This window comes from Bos indicus, chromosome 17, assembly GCF_029378745.1.
Source record: "Bos indicus isolate NIAB-ARS_2022 breed Sahiwal x Tharparkar chromosome 17, NIAB-ARS_B.indTharparkar_mat_pri_1.0, whole genome shotgun sequence".
NCBI lineage: Eukaryota > Metazoa > Chordata > Mammalia > Artiodactyla > Bovidae > Bos > Bos indicus.
This window is the reverse complement of record NC_091776.1, coordinates 354,598-376,914: the sequence shown is the minus strand read 5'-3', so window position 1 is coordinate 376,914 and position 22,317 is coordinate 354,598. Positions and strand designations below refer to the sequence as shown.

The following is a 22,317-nucleotide window of genomic DNA, read 5'->3' as shown; positions in this document are numbered from 1 at the left end:
ACCAAAACAGGCAAAAACACCACCCCAAAAATAAAATTACAGGCCTGTACCATTGACGAACACAGGTGCAAAAACTCTCAAAATATTAGTAAACTGAAATCAACAATGCACCAAAAGAATCATATACCGTATCAAGTAGACTTTATCCTAGAGATATATGATTAAAGATGATTTAATACTCCACAAACCAATCAATGAGATATACCACTTTAACACACTGAAGAATAAAAATGATATGATCATATCAATAGATGCACAAAAAGCTATTCATAAAATTCAATATCCATTTATGATAAAAAAAAAAAAATCTCTAGAAAGTGAGCACAATATATATATTGTGAACCTACCTCAATATAATAAGGCCATATATGACAAGCCCACAGTTATCATACTCAATGGTGAAAAGCTGAGAGCATTTCTTCTAAAATCAGGAACAAGACAATGATGTCCACTCTTGCCACTTTTATCCAACATAGTTTTGGAAGTTCTACCCACAGCAAACAGAGAAGAAAAATAAATAAAAGGAATCTAAATTGGAAAAGAAGAAGTAAAACTGTCAATGTTTGCAGAGGACATGACCATATATAGAAAATCCTTATAATGCTACCCAAAACTATCAGAATTAATTTAATACATAAACTCAGTAAAGATCTAGAATAAAAATGTAATATTCAGAAACATGCTGTGTTTCTATACACTAATAACAAACTATCAGAAAGAGAAATTGATCACATTTACAATTTCATCCAAAAGAATAAAATACCTTGGAATAAATACAACCAAAGAGGCAAAAAAACTTGTACTTTGAAAGCTATAAGACATGGATGAAAGAAACTAAAGACAACAAAAGCAAATGGAAAGAATACTATGCTTATGGGTTGGAAGAATTAATAAGGTTAAAATGATCATAAATCCTAAAGGTAATCTATAGATTCAATGCAATCCCTATCAAAATACCCATGATACTTTTCACAGAACTAGAACAAATAATTCTAAAATTTGTCTGAAAACACCCCAAACAGCCAAAACAATCTTAAGAAAGGAGAACAAAGAGGGAGGTATCATGTTCCCTGACTTTAATTTATATTACAAAGGTACAGTAATCAAAATAGTCTAGTATTAGTACAAAAAAGAAAAATACATGGGTCAATATAACTAAATAGTACAGAAATAAATCAAAACTTAAATGGTCAATTAATCTCCAACAAAAAAGGCAATGGGGAGTAGACAGTCTCTTCAATAAATGATACTGGGAAAAGTGGACAGCTACATGCAAAAGAATCCAACTGGATTGCTGTCTAATATCATGCACAAAAATAAACTCAAAACGGATTAAAGACTTAATATAATACCTGAAACCATAAAATTCCTAGAAGAAAGCATAGACAGTACGATCAAAGCAATATTTATTGGATTTCTCTCTTCAGGGAACGGCAACAAAAGCAAAAATTAACACATGGGACTACATGAAACTAAGAAGCTTTTGCACAGTGAAAACTATCAACAACTAGGAAGGCAGCCTACCAAGTGAAAGAAAGTATTTCCAAATGAACCATCCAATAAGGAGTTTCCATCCAAAATAAACAAAAAACTCATACAACTGAACATCAAAAATAAAAATGGCCAGAGTACTTGTATAGACATTGCTCCAAAGAAGACATACAGATGGCCAACAGGCATATGAAAAGGTAGTCAGCATCACTAATAACCAGGGAAACACAAATCAAAATCAGAATAAGATCTATATCATACCTGTCAGAATGGCTGTTTTCAAGAAGTTAACAAATAAGAAATATTGGTGAAGATGTAAAGAAAAACACTTGTGCACTGTTTGCAGGACTATAAACTAATACAACCACTATGGAAAACAGTATGCAGGTGCCTCAAAAAATTAAAAATACAACTACCATATGATTCACCAATTCAACTTTCTTCACACCTGAAGAAAACAAAAACAGTAACTGGAAAAATATGTGCACCTCTACATTTATTGCAGCACTGCTTACAATAGCCAACATATAAAAGCAACCTGTGTCCATTGATAGATAAAAGGATAAAGAATATGTGGTATATATACAATGAAATATGAATAGGCATAAAAAAGAATGAAACCTTACCATTTTCAACAACACGGATATATCTAGAGGATATCATGCTAAGTGAAATAAGTCAAACAGAGACTACAAATATTACATGATTTCATATGTGAAATCAAAGATAACAAAACAAACAAAATAAAGTGAAAACAGAATCAACAAACACAGAAAACAAACAGGCAATTGACACAGGTGAGCACGGTGGAAAGGGGGAGAATTAGGTGAATAGTTAAGTGATACAAACCCATAATTATGAAAAGAATAAAGTCATGGGGATGTAATACACAACATAAAGACAGTGATACTATAGTGATTCTGTGTGGGGATACGTGGCTAAAGGACTCATATAGTGATCATCTAACCATTTCATAAAGCATGCAAATGCCAAATCATTAAACACTGCTCTTAAAACAAAATATTGTACATCAACTGTATTTTTTTAAAGGGTTTAAAGACAGAAAAATGAATTTAACGGCTTCTAGTGTGGCATTAGTAAACTACTTTTTTTTGTCCGAAATACTAAAATTATTCTATGTATTTTTATAACTAAGTATCCACTCTATTTTCTTATATTGCTGAATCAAAAGGCATTTACTAAACATTCATTTGTTCACTATAAACAGTGATGAGGCAAATGTGAAAATCCTTTGAAGAAATGCAGAACAGTAAAAGCAATTTACTTTCGTCAAAATAAGAAAATGCTAAAAGCTCTTATAAACTGCAGGGAGGCAAACTTAGCCAATATATACAAATATAAATGCAAAAGGGGGAGGCTGAGCATAAAATTGTACTTGTATGTAATGTACACATGTATGTACACAACATGGTAACAATAATGAAAAACAAAGATGAAGAGTAATTTAAAACAAAACAACAGCATTTTCTTCTACTACAATGCTTAATTTCATAACAATAAAATGTTAATAAGAAAAGAAAATGTGGGACTTCCCTGGTGGCACAGTGGTAAGAATCTGCCTGTCAATGCAGAGGACAAGGGTTTGATCCCTGGTGCGGGATGATTCCACATGTTATGGAGCAACTAAGCTCACGTGCCACAACTACTGAGCCTATGCTTTAAAGCCTACGAGCTGCACCCACTGAGCCTGTGTGCCGCGACTACCGAAGCCTGCGTACCTAGAGCTTGTGCTTTGCAACCAGAGAAGCCATCACAATGAGATGCCCGTCACTGCAATGAGAGCAGCCCCTTCTCACCACAACCAGAGAAAGCCCTCGTGAAGCAAGGAAGACGGAGTGCAGCCAAAAATAAGTAAATATAAAAAAAGAAAATGTGGAAAGAAAAGCCCAAATCTGTATACATTTTATAAACGTCCATAACCAAAACATTTCATACCTGTAAACATGGCGTGAAAGTAAGGACTACAGGCAGCCAGCACCACTCTATGAGCAGAAATTTCCATGTCTTCGGCCACAATCGTGACATCACACAGCAAATTCTGACTGTTTATGAGAGAGAGAAAAAATTTAAATGATAACAACAATAAATGCACTGAACATCCTATGCAAAACCTTTACAGTGAAGCCCCAATTTTCTGAAGACTTAACTAAAAACTGCCATCCTTAAAAATGAGTTCCCAAACATGAAGCACAAATAAAACAGCCATGACATAGGCCAACATGCCTTTGCCCTCACTCAGAATTTTGCTTGTGTTATCTCAACCTAATGAAAGTTACTGGCAGCAAATTATCAATGGAGTAGGAAGGGGAAGTTGTTTATATTAAGAACTGCATCAGCAGAAGTGGCAGATGGTGGTATGACACTAAGACGAGACAAAATAAAACACACAGAGAAAACTAAATTGGGTCAAAGTACCAAAACTATACAGACACAGGAAATGTCCTGGGTCATGAAGCAAAGGTAGAGTTATATTCAACTACTTGCTACATGAAAGGCATTTGAGCATTTGAAGTTTAACTTAATGAGAACATTTTCCAGTGCAAAACATCTCATTCTTCAATGTCAGAAAATATTATCACACATAAAATTAAAAAGAATTTTGTTACCTTAAAAGTTATTCAGTACATATAATTACACTTCCAGTTCTAAAATATCCATTTTAATGGATATGCATTTTAATGCATTCAAAAACATGCAGTAAACACTTTTCACAAGCTATATAAGCTGCTAGATGAAATGCTCCAGCTAAATAAGAATGTCACTGAGTATCTTTTTGGGGTAAAACTTTGCTGGCACTAATTTCAGAAAAAAGAAGAGGACTCTACCAACCTTACTGGCAATCACGTCACTAATGACTGAAACAAGGTGTGATGAGCCGAAAGTCCTTTCTGCACGTCAAATATCCTGACACTGAATTCATGAGTATAGTGTACCTAGGTGACACTAGGCCTCCTGCTAAACTATCCCCATTCCCCACAAGGGTGCCTACCAGCTTCTGCAATTTCTAATAGCTTACAAGAAACATTTTCACAGGAGCTTAACCCAGTCGTTGAGTGTTCCATTTCCCACACCACTTTCAAACTTCTTTCTGTGCTGTGCTATGAGCACTCAGTCGATTTAGTCATTTTCAACTCTTTGCAACCCTATGGACTGTAGCCCACCAGGCTCCTCTGACCATGGGATTATCTCAGCAAGAATAGTGGAGTGGGTTGCCATTTCCTCCTCCAGGGGATCTTTCCAATCCAGGGATCTAACCTGCGTCTCCTACGGTTCCTGAATTGGCAGGTGGATTCTTTACCACTGAGCCACCTGGGAAGCCCTATCTCTGTGGAGTTCACACCAAAACTTCTGAAGATCCTACTGGTACTCACATTCCCTCCAAGTCTAGAAGAAACTGTAAGAAAAGGGGCCAACCCAGCCACAGTGAGGACAGCATCCCAGAGATAAGCTCACTGTGCCCTGTAAGCTGAAGCATGGGTGAGACATGATGAGACATAACCTGTTAGGCTCCAGATGTGGCACATCACTCTCTGAAATTCCTCCAGATCAATGTGGAAAACTGACAAAGTCCACAGTACACTCTGAGCAGTTGAAACCACTCTGCAATTCTATGAATTCCATGGGTTCTCAAGTAAGCAGGAGGAAGTCAGTGGTTTTTCGGGAAGATGTTATGCGGGAGCTCCACCCACATGTATAATTTCACTTAGACCTTATCAATATCTTATGCTGCTGCTGCTGCTAACTCACGTCCAACTCTTAGCGACCCCATGGACTACAGCCTACCAGGCTCCTCTGTCCATGGGATTTTCCAGGCAAGAGTACTGGAGTGGGCTGCCATTGCCTTCTCTAATCAATATCTTATGAGGTTCATGTTATTGTAATTTCTACCCTTAAAATGTATAGCTGGGGAAACCAAGGTAAAGATGAATAAGCAGTCTAAAGTCACCACTAGTGGCAATGCCAGGATTCAAATCTAAGGAGTCTGGTTTACAAAACCATCTAAAGTTATGTGATTTTAAGACGTGTTAAAGCTTGAATAAAACAGGGAATAGAAAGTATAAACAACAGCCATTTTTTATTAGACATACTGTACACCAGATACGATGCAGAATTCTTACGTATAGTTTACAAAAGGCCCAGTTTTAGTGGGTTTTTAGCACTACCACTACAAAAATAGTTAGAGAAGTCAAATTCAACAAAGCACTGAAAGATCTTCTCTGCCCTTAAGGAGACTAGCAGAAAGGTCTGACAATGCAAGGATTACAGAACAAAGTAGAAAGTGCCAGAGGGAAGACGCTAGGAGAACAGGAGAGCATCTAAATCAGACTCGGGGTCAGAAAAGGCACCCTGCAGCTACTGTACTTAGCTGAGTTCTAATCACAGATAAGTGTTACCTGGATGGAGAGGAGCAAGAGAATCTCACACAGAGAGAAGAGCAGAGGCTACTGGATGGAGACCTTAAGTAGCAAAGTACTACGGGGAGTGTGGCACAAAAAGAGCATGTGAGAAGAGGGATGCTGGGGTGAGCAGAGCCATCCAGGTTTCCCACCATAACCATCTCCACACAGCTCAAACGTGAGTCAACTGCATCTTTATGTCTCTTGTCCTTTTGTCAATAATCCTTCCTAGTGCTCTAGTTTCAAAACGGAACTTAAATGGAATTACACTGAACACCTCAAAATCCCGTAATTACACTCAGCTTCAATTATAATTACTCATTGATCCAAACCTTTTATCACATAATTATCTTGGCCTTACTGGCTACTGGTAAGATAATTAATATAAATTAGTTGCTCAGTTGTGTCCAACTTTTCAACCCAATGGAGTATAGCCCACCAGGCTCCCCTGTCCATGGAATTCTTCAGAAAAAATACTGGAGTGGATAGCCATTCCCTTTTCCAGGGGATCTTCCTGACCCAGGGATCAAACTGAGTCTCCTGCATGGCAGGCAGATACATTACCATCAGAGCCACCAAGGTATAATAGTAGCTTATTAGCTGATGTTAATTAACTAATAAGATAAAAACAAAGGCAAACCAGTATGAAGTCACACCCTGGGATAGGTCACATGGAGTGTAATGCCACATTATAGATCAAAGACATGCTTAGTTTTAGTATTCAATTCCAGCAATAACATATTTTTAAAACAGTACTTGCAGACAAGAGAGATTTGACCAATCTTCCTATCATTCAGCCAGTTTGTGTCTACTGAATGTAGACACATTCTTATCTTTTCAAGTGTGCATGCTCACAAGAAGTTGAATGACTTTGGATGAGGAGAAGAGAGCTACAAATAAAACCCAGCAATAAAAATAACAGAAATTTGTTTTAGCCATCCATACCCAAAGTATACATGGTGAGTTTATATTTCTACTATGAGAAATGCTGGACTGGAAGAAACACAAGCTGGAATCAAGATTACCTGGAGAAATATCAGTAACCTCAGATATGCAGATGACACCACCTTTATGGCAGAAAGTGAAGAGGAACTAAAAAGCCTCTTGATGAAAGTGAAAGTGGAGAGTGAAAAAGTTGGCTTAAAGCTCAACATTCAGAAAACGAAGATCATGGCATCCGGTCCCATCACTTCATGGGAAATAGATGGGGAAACAGTGTCAGACTTTATTTTTCTGGGCTCCAAAATCACTGCAGATGGTGACTGCAGCAATGAAATTAAATGATGCTTACTCCTTGGAAGGAAAGTTATGACCAACCTAGATAGCATATTGAAAAGCAGAGACATTACTTTGCCAACAAAGGTTCGTCTAGTCAAGGCTATGGTTTTTCCTGTGGGCATGTATGGATGTGAAAGTTGGACTGTGAAGAAGGCTGAACGCCGAAGAATTGATGCTTTTGAACTGTGGTGTTGGAGAAGACTCTTGAGAGTCCCTTGGATTGCAAGGAGATCCAACCAGTCCATTCTGAAGAAGATCAGCCCTGGGATTTCTTTGGAAGGAATGATGCTAAAGCTGAAACTCCAGTACTTTGGCCACCTCATGCGAAGGGTTGACTCATTGGAAAAGACTCTGATGCTAGGAGGGATTGGGTACAAGAGGAGAAGGGGACGACAGAGGATGAGATGGCTGGATGGCATCACTGACTCGATGGACGTGAGTCTGAGCAAACTCCGGGAGTTGGTGATGGACAGGAAGGCCTGGCGTGCTGCGATTCATGGGGTCACAAAGAATCAGACATGACTGAGCAACTGATCTGATCTGATGTGAAATCTAATGAGGCAATTGACTAAAAAAATTAAAGTCTTTCAGAATGAAGGTATAAAGTTGCTAATTAAAATCTGCACTTATTCACTCATTCATCAAATATCTAAAGTGCATACAGGGCACCAAGGACAATGTCAGTTAATTAACTAGTAAGATAAAAACAAAGGCAAACCAGTACGAAGTCACACCTTGGGATAGGTCACATGGAGTGTCATGCCACGTTATAGATCAAAGACATGCTTAGTTTTAGTATTCAATTCCAGCAATAACATATTTACCACATGTTCACCACAATAAATAAGACAATGCCCATGACAGTAAGGAATCTACCCTGGAGGCTGGCAAAGAGACAAGCTAACAGACACTTACAAAATGAAATGACAACTATTAGGGCAAGTGTGGGAGGTTGGAGTACACAGCACACAAGCCAAGCCCTAACATACAGGAAAGCTTCGGAAAGAGAATAACTTCTAAGGGCTCATGTCTGGAGAAGAACAGGGGTTACACAGGCCTCATATAAAACTCAAATGATACAGAAAAAAGATAGACACTCATCTCCCAAGTGAAACATCGTAACAAATGGTCCTTCTCAGGAAAAAACTCCTTTGAAAATAAATCATACCCAAATATATCAACACACTCTTTGGTTTTCAGGTATCAAAGGAGTGAATTCCTAAGACTGGAAAACCCTATTGTTTCTATATATATATATATATATATATATACAGAAGCCTTCCCTACACTGGGAAGGCATTCCAAGACCTCCAGTGGATCCCTAAAACCGCAGATGGCACTGAAACCTGTATGTACTGTTATTTCCATACATATATACCCATGATAAAGTTTAATTGATAAATTAAGCATAGTAAGAGATTAACAACAGTGATAATAAAACAGAACAATAACTATACTGTAATAACAGTTATGTGAACGTACTCTCGCTCTTCCAAAATACCTTACTATACAAATTTAATGTGTTTTCCATCTTAACTGAGCAGTTATCATGCCCTGTGGCTATAACTTTCACAGTTTGAGGTGTGACAGCAAAATTAGCACAAATTTCTTTTTCGTCTTTCACAATTTCACAAATGGAAGGTTTATTCTTACCACAGATCTTAGCAACCTCAGCATATGATGTTTTTTTCTTAAGAACATTTACACTTTTCACTTAAAGCTTTGGCATTTCTGAATTGCCAGGATCACTTCTCCTGCACTTGGGGCCATTATGAAGTAAAATAAGGGTCACTTGAACATAAGCACTGCAACAATCAACCTAACAACCAAGAGAGCTGCTGAGTGACGAATGGCTGAGACACACTGGGCAGAGGGGTGAGTCCCATTTCAAGCTGGAGCAGGCAGGACAATACCATCACACAACCAGAACAGTGCTCAACTTAAAACTTATGAATTTTGTTTCTGGAATCTTCTATTTAATATTTTCAGACTGTAGTTGACCACGGTAACCAAAACCTTGGATAAGAGTGGACTAATGTATATCTTCTTAAAGTTAGAATGTGCCATTAGGCTCTGAGGTATCTAAAATAATTGGTAGTTTCAGGAAACAAGAATTTACTTTCGACTGGAGGTGGGGGTGGTGGAGAGATTACATAGCATCTGTTCACCTTTCTTCCTCAGGTGCACAGGAAGAGGCAGACTCAGAGCTGGTTAAGCTGCTTCATCAAATGCTGGCTGCTTAGCACAAGAGGAGGTGAGATAGAAAAACAAGCTGTTTTAATTAAATCAGTCATATTTAACCAAACCTCCTATAACTGATTATGTCGTTCAACAGACAAGCGAGATGTAACCTAGCTAAAATGTCAATAATCTTGAAGAGCAACACAACTCCATAACAAGTGGTAGCACCATCAACTTTTTCTCCTTAAAACAATGATGGTTAGAATGGGAATTTCTGTAGCAGTGAAGCACAAGGAAAACCGAGCTGCTGGTTCACCACCACATTCAGAGTCCTGAAAAACAGCAGAGATTGTACCTGCTGAGATTTCAAAGCAAAATAAGAAAGGGTGATGGCCAACTATGGTCAATGATTTAGAAAGTGCCTTAAACAAGAACAGGATCCCAGAATAGAGAATTTCACATAGAAACATGTCACAAGAAGATGTGGCAAGAAGCACATTACTGAGTATTTATAGAGAAGGGAAGGTAAAGAATCCAGATTTAAGGACTTCTAAGAATACTTGGTCATAGTTAAGAGAGAAAAAAAAAAAAACACCAATAATTGGAAATAAAGTGAAAGAAGATATGAGCAACAGGGAAAAGATAATAGGGATGAAGCAAAGTGGAAACATGAGGATTTTACAGAGAGGAAACAGTAATGGTAGAAGTGAGTTCTGAACACGTGTGATGAAAAAACTACGTGCAGAAAAAGGAAAATATGTACAAGGAAAACATCTTCATTAAAAATTATTTTAAAAATCTGATGAAATAAAATATGAGCTAGATATCCTTGCTGTTACTGTTGATGCTGTTCAGTCACTAAGCTGTACCCAACTCTTTGCAACCCCATAGACGGTAGCACACCAGGCTCCTCTGTCCTCCATTATCTCTGGGAGTTTGCTCAAATTCCTGTTCACTGAGTCAGTGATACTATCTAACCTTCTTATTCTCTGCTGCCCCTTTCCTTTTGCCTTCAACATTTCCCAGCATCAGGGTCTTTTCCAATCTGAGTACACCTCATTGGAAAATGAGGAGTGAAGAGCAATTAGTAATAGCTCCAGAAAAGATGAAGCAGCTGGCCAAAGCAGAAATAACACTCAGCTGTGGATGGGCCTGGTGGTGAAAGGAAAGTTGATGCTATAAAGAACAATACTGTATAAGAACCTGGAATGTTAGGTCCATGAATCAAGGTCCATAAATTGGACATGGTCAAACAGGAAATGCCAAGAGTGAACACTGATATCTTAGAAACCAGTGAACTGAAATGGATGGGAAAAAGCAAATTTAATTCAGATGACCATTGTATCTACTACTGGGAGCAAGAAATGGAGCAGCCCTTGTAGTCAAAAGGAGAGTATGAAATGCAGTACTTGAGTGCAATCTCAAAAATGACAGAATTACCTTGGTTCATTTCCAAGGCAATCATTCAGCATCACAGTAATCCAAGTCTGTGTCCCAACCAGTGATGCTGAAGAAGCTGAAGCTGACTGGTTCTATGAAGACTTACAATGCCTTCTAGAACTCACACCAAAAAATATGTGCTTTTCATCTTAGGGGATTGGTATACAAAAGTAGGAAGTCAAGAGATAACCAGAACAGGCAAGTTTGACCTCAGAGTACAAAATGAAGCAAAGCAAAAGCTAACACAGTTTTGTTAAGAGAACATGCTGGTCATAGCAAATACCTTCTTCCAACAACTCAAGAGATGACTACACATGGACATCACCAGATGGTTAATACTGAAATCAGATTGACTCTACTCTTTGCAACTGAAGATGGAGAACCTCTATACAGTCTGCAAAAAGAAGACCTGGGATCAGATCATGAGCTCCTTATTGCAAAATTCAGATTTAAGTTGAAGAAAGTTGGGAAAACCACTTGGGTATTCAAATATGACCTAAATCAAATCCCTTATGATTGTACAGTAGAGTTAATGAATAGATTCAAGGGATTAGATCTGGTAGACAGAGTGCCTGAAGAACTGTGGACAGAGGTTCATAATATTGTACAGGAGGCAGTGTCCAAAACCATCCCAAAGAAAAAGAAATCCAAGAAGGCAGAGTGGTTGTTTAAGAAGTCTTTATACAGATAGCTGAGAAAAAAAGTGAAAGTCAAGGAGAAAGGGAAGGATATTCCTAACTGAATGCAGAGTTCTAGAGAATAGCAAGGAGAAATAAAAAGACCTTCTTAGCGAACAATGCAAAGAAATAGAGGAAAACAATGCGGAAGACGAGAGATCTCAAGAAAATTGGAAATATCAAGGGAACACTCATATAAGAATGGGCACAATAAATGATAGAAATAGTAAGGGAACTATCAAGCAGAAGAGAATAAGAAGTGGTGATGAATACACAGAAGAACTATACAAAAAATGTCTTAATGACATGGGTAACCACTATGGTGTGGTCACTCACCTAGAACTGAACATCCTGAAGTATGAAGTCAAGTGGGCCTTAGGAAGCATTACTATAAAGCTAGTGGAGGTGACAGAATTCCAGCTGAGCTATTTAAAATCCCAAGAGTTGATACTGTTAAAGTGCTGTACTCAGAGTATCAGCAGATTTGGAAAGCTCAGCAGTGGCCTCAGGACTGGAAAAGTTCAGTTTTCATTTCAATCACAAAGAAGGACAATGGCAGAGAATGTCCCAACTACTGTATAACTGTGCTCATTTCACATGCTAGCAAGGTTATGCTCAAAATCCTTCAAGCTAAACTTCAACAGTACTTGAAATGAGAAATTCCAGATGAACAAGCTGGGTTTAGAAAAGGCAGAGGAACTAGAGATTAAATTGCCAACATTTGTTGAATCATGGAGAAATCAAGGGAATTCCAGAAAAACATCTGCTTCTGTTTTATTGACTATGCCAAAGCCTTTGACTGTGGATCACAACAAACTGTGTGACATTCTTAAAGAGATGGGAGTACCAGACCAACTTACCTGTCTCCCGAGAAACCTGTATGTAGACAAAAAATAACAGTTGGAACTGGACATGGAACCACTGACTGATTTAAAATTGGGAAAGGAGTATGAGAAGACTGTATATTGTCACTCTGCTTATTTAACTTATATGCAGAATGCATTACATGAAATCCCAGACTGGAAGAAGCATAAGCTGGAATCAAGATTGCCAGGAGAAATATCAACAATCTCAGATAGGCAGATGATACCACTCTAAAGGCAGAAAGTGAAGCGAAACTTAAGAACCTCTTGATGAAGGACAAAAAGGAGAGTGAAAAAGCTGGCTTGAAGCTCAGCATTCAAAAAACTAAGATCATGGTATCTGGGCCCATTATTTCATGGCATTTCCTTCCTCCTCATACCACACGCCTTCTGACTTGGGGAGGCTCATCTTCTACTGTCATATCTTTTTGTCTTTTCATACTGTTCATGGGGTTCTCCTGGCAAGAATACTAGAGTGTTTTGCTACTACCTCCTCCAGTGGACCACGATTTGTCAGAACTCTTCACTATGAACAGTTTATCTTAGGTAGCCCTGCAGAGCATGACTCATAGCTTCACTGAGTTACCTAAGCCCCTTCACCACAACAAAGTTGTGTTCCATGAAGAGGTGATCAGTTCAGTTCAGTTCAGTCGCTCAGTTGTGTCCGACTCTTTGTGACCCCATGAATCGCAGCACCCCAGGCCTTCCTGTCCATCACCAACTCCCGGAGTTCACTCAAACTCATGTCCATCGAGTCGGTGATGCCATCCAGCCATCTCATCCTCTGTCGTCCCCTTCTCCTCCTGCCCCCAATTCCTCCCAGCATCAGAGTCTTTTCCAATGAGTCAACTCTTCGCAAGAGGTGGCCAAAGTACTGGAGTTTCAGCTTCAGCATCATTCCTTCCAAAGAACACCGAGGGCTGATCTCCTTTAGAATGGACTGGTTGGATCTTCTTGCAGTCCAAGGGATTCTCAAGAGTCTTCTCCAACACCACAGTTCAAAAGCATCAATTCTTCGGCGCTCAGCTTTCTTCACAGTCCAACTCTCACATCCATACATGACCACTGGAAAAACCATAGACTTGACTAGATGGACCTTTGTTGGCAAAGTAATGTCTCTGCTTTTTAATATGCTATCTAGGTTCGTCATAACTTTTCTTCCAAGGAGTAAGCATCTTTTAATTTCATGGGTGCAGTAACCATCTGCAGTGATTTTGGAGCCCCCAAAAATAGTCTGACACTGTTTCCACTGTTTGCTCATCTATTTCCCATGAAGTGATGGAACCAGATGCCATGATCTTCGTTTTCTGAATGTTGAGCTTTAAGCCAACTTTTTCACTCTCCTCTTTCACTAAGGGGTGATACTCTTAGCTATAATTCAAATGAGAAACATCAAGGTAAGATCTTCCAGTTTTCTGACTTTTAGGAGGGGAATCTGAAGGCAAACTCTGAAGCATGCTAGTGGGAAATCAGCAATGCCACAAAACAGAAGAGAAAAACAGAAGCAAGTTCACTTACTACCATCCATTCTTCACATCTTTGAAATGTTTAATGATTCTATCCATGGTCAATAAATACCACCTAATAGGAAATCTATCACAAGTGCTTAAGATACACTGTAGAAGATTATAAGCTAACTTGAGACTGTTAGCTTCAAAATGTCTCTTAAATTTTCTTAAATAAATGAGTTTGCTTGAGTTAGGGCTCTTCCCAACTACTCTATCCTTCAAGGAATGTTTTATATTCTACTTTAGTACAACAAGAAAACAAAAGAAGCTAATAATGTTTTACTATAGAAACATATGTATATATACACACACATATAAGTTAGGAATTAAAAAAAAAATTCACACCCTGTGCAATTTCCTAAAACCTTTTAAAAAACAGTAATATGCAATATAAAGCTATGAAGTGAAAGAAAGCCAGCCTCATTTCAGTTTATTGTTTAATTCACTTGTGACCTAAGAAACAAAGTACAAATAACCAAAGAAGAGCCAAAACTCAGTGTTTTCATAGATGCAAAACAGATACAATCTTAGTAGTGATCTGTGTCCAGGATGTCTCAAGTCCTAAGGGAAAACTACAATAAGCAATCCCTTAAGACAGACCTTAGGCTCTTATGTTTATCCTATCTTCTAGAATGTAAAACTGTTATAACTGAACAATTAAATAATTACAACTTCTGTGTGATATACAGGCAAACATTCAAACTTCTTCAATGATTTACTAAAAAGTTTCAACTCCTAAATGTAACTTAAGGATCAATATTTGTTGCTGTTATTTAGTCACCAAGTCATGTCCAACTCTTTTGAGACCCCAAGGACTATAGCTCACCTGGCTCTTCTCTCCATGAGATTTCCCAGGCAAGAATACTGTAGTATATTACCATTTCCTCCACCAATGGATCTTCTTGATTCAACGATTAAAGCCACATCTCCTACTTAGCAGGTGGATTCTTTACCACTGAGCAACCACAGAGGCCCAAGGATCTATATTAGCTTCCTTCTCAACAAATAATAGGTTGGCTCCCACTAATACTCTTTGAAACTTTTAAAATTCAAGTCCAGTCTTATCCCATATCCTAGAAGACAGTCGGGAGAAGGCAATGGCAGCCCACTCCACTACTCTTGCCTGGAAAATCCCATGGGCAGAGGAGCCTGGTAGGCTGCAGTCTATGGGGTCACTAAGAGTCAGACATGACTGAGTGGCTTCATTTTCATTTTTCACTTTCATGCACTGGAGAAGGAAATGGCAACCCACTCCACCGTTCTTGCCTGGAGAATCCCAGAGACGGGGGAGCCTGGTGGGCTGCCGTCTATGGGGTTGCACAGAGTCGGACACGACAGAAGTGACTTAGCAGCAGCAGCAGCAGCAGCAGAAGACAGTCATTTCTGCTTTCTTTATTTTAAATGCAAAACGTTAAATCCAAGAGTTCTCTTCTGGTTACCTCAAAAAGCTCACAGTGTAATGTCCTCAAGTAAAGGTGTACTGGGGATACAGCCTGTTTCTCTGTCTACTTTGTAGGCCCAATACACTCTGTTGCATATGTTAAGCACTCTGTAAAGGTTACGGCTTTGCTTTTGAAAATGTTAGTGTGTTAGTGCTTTGAAAAACTCCTCCCTTTGCCAAGCCACGTCTAGGAAATATACAGAGCTGACTTCCCCACCAGAGATGTGTTTTTGTACCAGACTCGCTCCGGTACTCTTGCCTGGAAAATCCCATGGATGGAGGAGCCTGGTGGGCTGCAGTCCATGGGGTCGCTAAGAGTCGGACACGACTGAGTGACTTCACTTTCACTTTTCCCTTTCATGCATTGGAGAAGGAAATGGCAACCCACTCCAGTGTTCTTGCCTGGAGAATCCCAGGGACAGGGGAGTCTGGTGGGCTGCCGTCTATGGGATCGCACAGAGTCAGACACGACTGAAGCGACTTAGCAGCAGCATCTTTCACTACACTGAAAGGTTGTTCCTCTGACATCACTAGCTTTACAATGCTACACCCTGTCTCAGAAACCTTCACTGATTCCCACTGCCCTGGGAATTAAGTCCCAATAAATCATCATTTAAGCCTACCATAATTTTGACCTTTTCTACAGACTCCCCAACATGAACTATTTTGATGCACGTTACCAAACAAGATACATTTGGCCCGTCCCTAGTTTGTGCAATTATCTAGACCAGGAACTGCCTTTCGTCTCCAGTACTTTTTATGAATCCTACTGCACCCCTATCAGGCCCAGCTAAAATCATTTCTGTGAATTTCTCTTGTGAGAACCCTCTTCAGAACCCACATTTTGCACACAATCTTCCACCACCTAATTCTCTTCTCTACATCTCCTGCACAAAGGGCATGGGCAATGTCAGACACTGGCTCTGCTGGCTCCCACACAGCCTTCCAGACATGCTAGCTGACTTCAAAGGAGAACTAGATATCTATAAGTACTTATTGAATACACTGTTTAGAAGTAACCTCAGGGTTTTTAAACAAAATAATTTTGAGTTATTCAAGCTCATATTGAGATAGGACATAGAGCTATATCTGGGCCTCTGAAGTAAAAGAAATGAAAAACTAGTTTAAAGAAAAGGTAACACTTCACTTTTATAAGCTTAAATCATAATTCTTAACTTAAATTAAAATTCTATAACTTACTCCTGGTCCTTCTATTTCCACAACCATACCTTACGCCAAGTATAATTAGAAGAATAGTGAGGTGACTTTTACTTCTAAAACTTCACTTTCATCAGTCAAATGTTCATAAAAACACCCCAGTGTACAGCTGATATTCTACCCATTAGAAGTGACAGCCCAAAAGCAGAATGGTGAGAACAAGAAGCTCTCCCTTCCCAGAAGTCAGGAAACTACTCTCAGCTACCCATTTCTGGCAGCAGGAAGTTGATGCAAGAATAGGAAATAACTAAAGATTTTCAGCTGTACAAGCAATAGACCTCTTTAGAGTTTTTTAAAGAATTACATAAAATTTGCAATAAGGGGTAAAAGAAAAGCGAATGACATTTTTTTAAAAAAAATTTCTAACGAGCCCCAAAGAGAGTTCATTTTTTAAAACACTAGTGGTCAGTGATTTCACTTAAACAATCCTTGTTGTGGACCTGGCAGTGAAGATTCAGCTATTCAAAGCTTATCTTTCTTTCTGAAAACCAGTACCAACTATTAGCCTGCTTATATGCTAGCTACTGAAATGGTACAACACAAAGAACCAAAGCAGACTGTCCACAGCCACACAATTCACGGCCAAAATGGGACAAACAGTTGAATGAAGGGTAAAGCTAAATAATCCTTGAAAGAGACAAGGGCACCATACAACCTGCAGGGAAACAGGAGAAAAACCTCATAGGCTAAGAAAATGTCAGGGAAGCAATGAAACTTAGACTACATTCCATCCACTCCCCTCATAGTTATGGCTCAAAGAGGTAAAACAACTGGCAAGGCCAAAGACTTCGTCCCAAAACTTGGGTCATCTTCCTCAGGGGAAGGTGAGCTAGTGTGGCCTTCCCAGTAGTTAAGCGAGTCAGACCTTCATCAGCAGGGGCCTACACATACATAAGTGAAAAACCAGGCTACCAATTCCATAGAAGCTGGGGGAAAGGTAAGAGGAATAGGCCTATTAAAAGTCAACCTTTACAGACTTTTCAAAGAAAAAAATGTCTCAACATAACCACACTATTTTTCTTACTTTTATTTCAATGTCACTTAATAACTACCACACTTTACATCCCAATAACTATTTTTCCAACCAGACTGACTGAAACAGCAGGGCCAGACCTGCTGGATTATTCCAACTATGTTTTCTCCCCAAAACTAAATGAAAACCTACTGATTGAAACTGATGTCAGAGCAGCACTAGGAAACAAATCAAATATCCAATATTCAGTTTAACTTTCCCTCATCTTTCTCTCTCCAATCCACTCTCCACCCAGCAGCCAGTGTGTTTTGTTCAAAATACAAATCTGATCATGCCATATCCCTGCTTAAAACTCTACAATGGCTTTTCCCATGGCAACTCCTGATAAAGACCAAAATGCAGAAAGCTCTAAGAATGCTGGCCTTCACGAACCCACTCAGCCTCCTCTCTTGCCATGATACCCGACCCATCTGACTCCAGCTACGCATTAGCCCCAGTAGGAGGCTGGCTCTCTCCCACCACAAGACTTAGATATTGCCATTCCCTATGCCTAACTTCATTTCCTTATTTCTCTTTTCCTTCTGATGACAGCACAATTATTCTTATCCTCTCAGGGAGTATTTCCCTGACCACTGTTATCTATCTTCACAACCCTCACTGTAGCAGTTACTGCCATTAAAATTTGCAGTAAATTATCTGTATGATTGTTTCATTAATGCCTGCTTCCTATAATCAATCATAAGCCCCATGAAGGCAGCAGCCATGTCTGTTTTGGCTCACCACTGTTATCTCTAACACCCAGCAGATGAATATTCATTGAATCATGAGCTTAATTAAAGAAGCAGCAAACAAATGATGGAACAAAACAAAGGATCACCTTTCAAAACACAACACAGAGATTAAAGGAAAGTTTAAGTCACTCCCTTCTTAGCCCAAGCTTTCAAATATATGTGCTTTCACAAAGGAAATGATGGGAAAACATATACCTTTCACAAAATGCTAGGAAAATAATACCAAGACGGTTCATTCATACTTCAGTCTTCTAATTAAAAAAGCTACTCACTTTTCATTCAACACTTAAAGTCACTCTTTTCATTGCAACGACTCAAGTATTTGAGGATACTTTAGCAATGGGCAGGTCACTACTGCCTAAAATCACTAACACTACTACCACCATCATTAAAGAGAGAGTTATATTTTTTTCTATCTAAAAACTTTCCCATATTTCATGCAGTGGAAACAAGTAACAGGGGTAGAAAGACTGATATCAGACAAAACAGACTTTAGAACAAAGTCTATAATAAAAGACAAAGGATGGCATTATATAATAATAAAGAGATCATTATAAGAAAAGAATGTACTACTTATTAACATATATGCACCTAATGTAAGAACACTTAAATATATAAAGCAAATATTAACAGACACAAAGGGAGATATGATAATAATACGGTAACACTCAATTGACATCAGTGGACAGATCATCCAGACCGAAAAATCAATAAGGGAACAGCAGTCTTAAATACCACATTGGACGTAATGAGTATCTGAAAGACATTCCATGCAAAACACCAAAATGCACATTCTTCTTAGTGCATTTAGAATGTTCTCCAGGATAGATCACATGCTAGGCCACTAAACAAGTCTTAAAACTCTGGCAAGATACAAACCCAACCAAGCAATCTTTCTAACCAGAACAGTGTGGCACAAGAAATCAAATACATGGGGAAGGAGGTGGGAGGTATATTCAAGTGGGAGGGGACATGGGTAAACCTATGGCTGATTCATGTTGATGTTTGGCAGAAACCAACACAATACAACTTCCCAAAATCTATAGAAGGCAGTAAAAGCAGTTTTAAGAGGGAAATTTATAGTGATACAGGCCTTACTCAAGAAAACAACCTACTCTACACATAAAGGAATTAGAAAAAGAATTACAAAGCCCAAAGTCATAAGGAAAGAAATAGTAAAGATCAGAGAAAATATTGAGTGAAACAGAGACAAACACACACACACACAAACCAATGAAACCAAAAGCTGGTTTTGGGTTTTTGGGGGGGTTTTTTGGTTAAAGAAAAATAAAATTGATAAACTTTCAGCCAGGCTCACTACCAAGAGAGAATCCAAATAAAAAATTAAAGTGGAAAAATAACAATCCATAACACAGAGATACCAAAAAATCTTAAGAGAATACTAAAAGTAGTTGTATACTAACAAATTAGATAACCTAGTAGAATGGACAAATTTCTAGAAACATACAACCTTCAAAGACTGAATTAAGAAAAACCAGACAATTTCAACAGTGAAACTGAATCTGTAAAAAAAAAAAAAAAAAACTTTCTGCAAAAAAAAAAGTTCAAGACATGATGGCTTCACAGAAGAACTCTACCAAATATATCAAGAAGAAAGAGCTAATACCTATCCTTCTCAAATTATTCCAAAAAACTGAAAAGAAAGGAACACTCCCAAATTGATTCTATGAGGACACCATTACCCTGATAACAAAACCAGAAAAAGACACTACAAAAAAAGAAAATTATAAGCTAATATCTCTGATGAATATAGATGAAAAATACCCTCACAAAGTATTAGCAAATCAAATTCAACAATATAAATAGGATCACACACCATGATTAAGTGGAATCTATTCCAGGGATGCAAGGATGGTTTAATATCCATAAGTCAATGTGATATACCACATTAACAAAAGGAAGGATAAAATTCACATGATCACCTCAATAGATGCAAAAAAATATATTTGACAAAATTCAACATCTATTCAATATAAAAAAATCTCAGCAAATGTGGATAAAGAAACATATCTCAACATAATTAAGGCCATTTATGATAAATCCTCAGCCAATGATTAAAGCTGAAAGCTTCTGTAAAATTAGTGACAAGAATGTTCACTCTTGCTACTTCTATTTAACATAGTATTGTAAATCCTAGTCATAGCAATTAGACAAGAAAGAGAAATAAAAGGACTCTAAATTGGAAGGAAAGAGGTAAAACTGTTACTACCTGCAGGTGACATGATACAATACATAGAAAACCCTAACATCTCAACACCAATAAAACATTAGAACTAATAAATGAATTCAGTCAAGTTGCAGGAAAGAAGACATCTCTATTGCTTTTCTATACACTAATAATGAACTATCAGACAGAGAAAGTAAGAAAATACACTCATTTAAAATCACACCAGTCTCCATTTAATAAGGACACCAGTCATACTGAATGACTGGTCCTTCCTACCCCAGTATCTCAGCAACAGCCCTGTTTCTAAACAAACACATTCTGAAGTACTGGGCATTAAGATGTTAACATATGAATGTGTGTGTGGGTGATGGTGGGGGGGAACCTGAACACAAGACAGTGCCATACCTCCAGTCCAAATACAGTTGAGGGGGTTACTTTCAAGATGGCAGAAAAGTAAGATGAGACCACCTTCCTCCAGACAAACACATCAAAAATACATCTGCATATGAACAACTCCTTCAAAACACGTTCTGAACCCTGGTAGAGGAACCCAGACTTCACAGCTCATCTTCACAGAATGAGGCAGGGTAAAAGACAAAAGAAAAAAAGAGACAAAGGAATTTGGGACAAGAACCTGGGCCTTGGGGAGGGAGCATAAAGAAGGAAAGGTTTCCACACACATGGAAACCCCCTCTCAAGTACAAACTAGGAGAACTTCAGAGCCTCAGAGGGGAGTGCAACAGCAGGCGCTTAAAAGGCAAAACAGAATTCAGCACAGAGATCAGTGCTGACCAGCACTTCCCAGCCTGAAATATATGTCTACATGGCCACTGGTGAGAGGAGGCTGGGTACTGAGGGTTAAGTTTCAGGGGTCAGGTTCCAGGAAGAGGACTGGAGCTGACTGCTGTGAAGATACTCTGAAGAGGGTAGTATAGCAAAGCTGAGAATCCAGGGAAAAGCCTCAACCTGCTGGAGAAGCAAGGGATCATTGTCACAGGGACACAATAGCTCTGCCAGCACAAAGACAGGAGGACTTGGTCTTGGCAAGTGTCACAGATGGCACAAGCCATGGCTATGAACTGCAACCCCAGAGGTAGAAATGTTGACTACCTGACACCAAAGAAGAGCACCAGAGGCAGAACTAGCCACAACTTCAATTTGTAATCCCAGAGGAGGAATGCAGGCCACTTGGCTACCACCAAGAATACCAGGGCCAATGGAAAAGACATCACTGCAGTCCCAAACCACCAAGCTATGAGCAGGCACAGGTCATTATCCACACATTCCTGGGAGCCTATGCAGATATGCTCTGCCAAGGGACCCACAACACGGGGCCAATTGCCCTGAGGGAGCGCATGACCTGCCTCAGAATGGCAAATTCCCCCAGGAATCAGCAACAGCAGGCACATCCCACAAAACCCAATTGTGTCTCTTGCACCCCTCCATCTCCTCAGCCCGAGTAAACAGCTGAACCCTAGTAAGTAGCAACTTTCGGCCCCTCTCATACAGGCAGGAAACAGTCACAGGAGGGCAGCCTACAAGCAGAGGTGGGTCCAAAATCAAAGCTGAGCACCAGGGGCTGTGTGATCTAAGAGGAAAGGAATTCCTCCCTCCAGCCACAGGTACAGCAGATTAAATCCCCAGGATTAGTTTGAGCCTGTGGACTTTGGGGCCAATTGTAGACTTTGGAAGCAAATACAAGCTGTCGTAAGACCAGATCTAAGTCTGAGTTGACCCCACAGCACCCACAGCAGGTCCAGAGAACTTCCTAGAAACACTGGAGAGTTCCTGAGTTGGCAGATTGGCAGGAACTCACTGTGTAATGAGGACAGTGGAGGACATTCCTCTTA

General features: G+C 39.1%; 1 protein-coding gene across 3 annotated transcripts in view; it reads right to left on the bottom strand.

Moving 5' to 3' along the window:
• The window catches only part of KLHL2 (kelch like family member 2), a 173,013-nt gene that overhangs the window by 126,456 nt on the left and 24,240 nt on the right, over positions 1–22,317 (bottom strand). For 2 of the 3 annotated variants that reach the window (XM_019977499.2, XM_070768943.1), the window contains one exon: positions 3,448–3,554. In XM_019977499.2, coding sequence (XP_019833058.1) covers positions 3,448–3,554 — 107 coding nt within the window. Of the gene's footprint in view, positions 1–347; positions 458–3,447; positions 3,555–22,317 lie in introns of those variants that run through there. The other variant, XM_070768944.1, reaches the window with a different exon arrangement.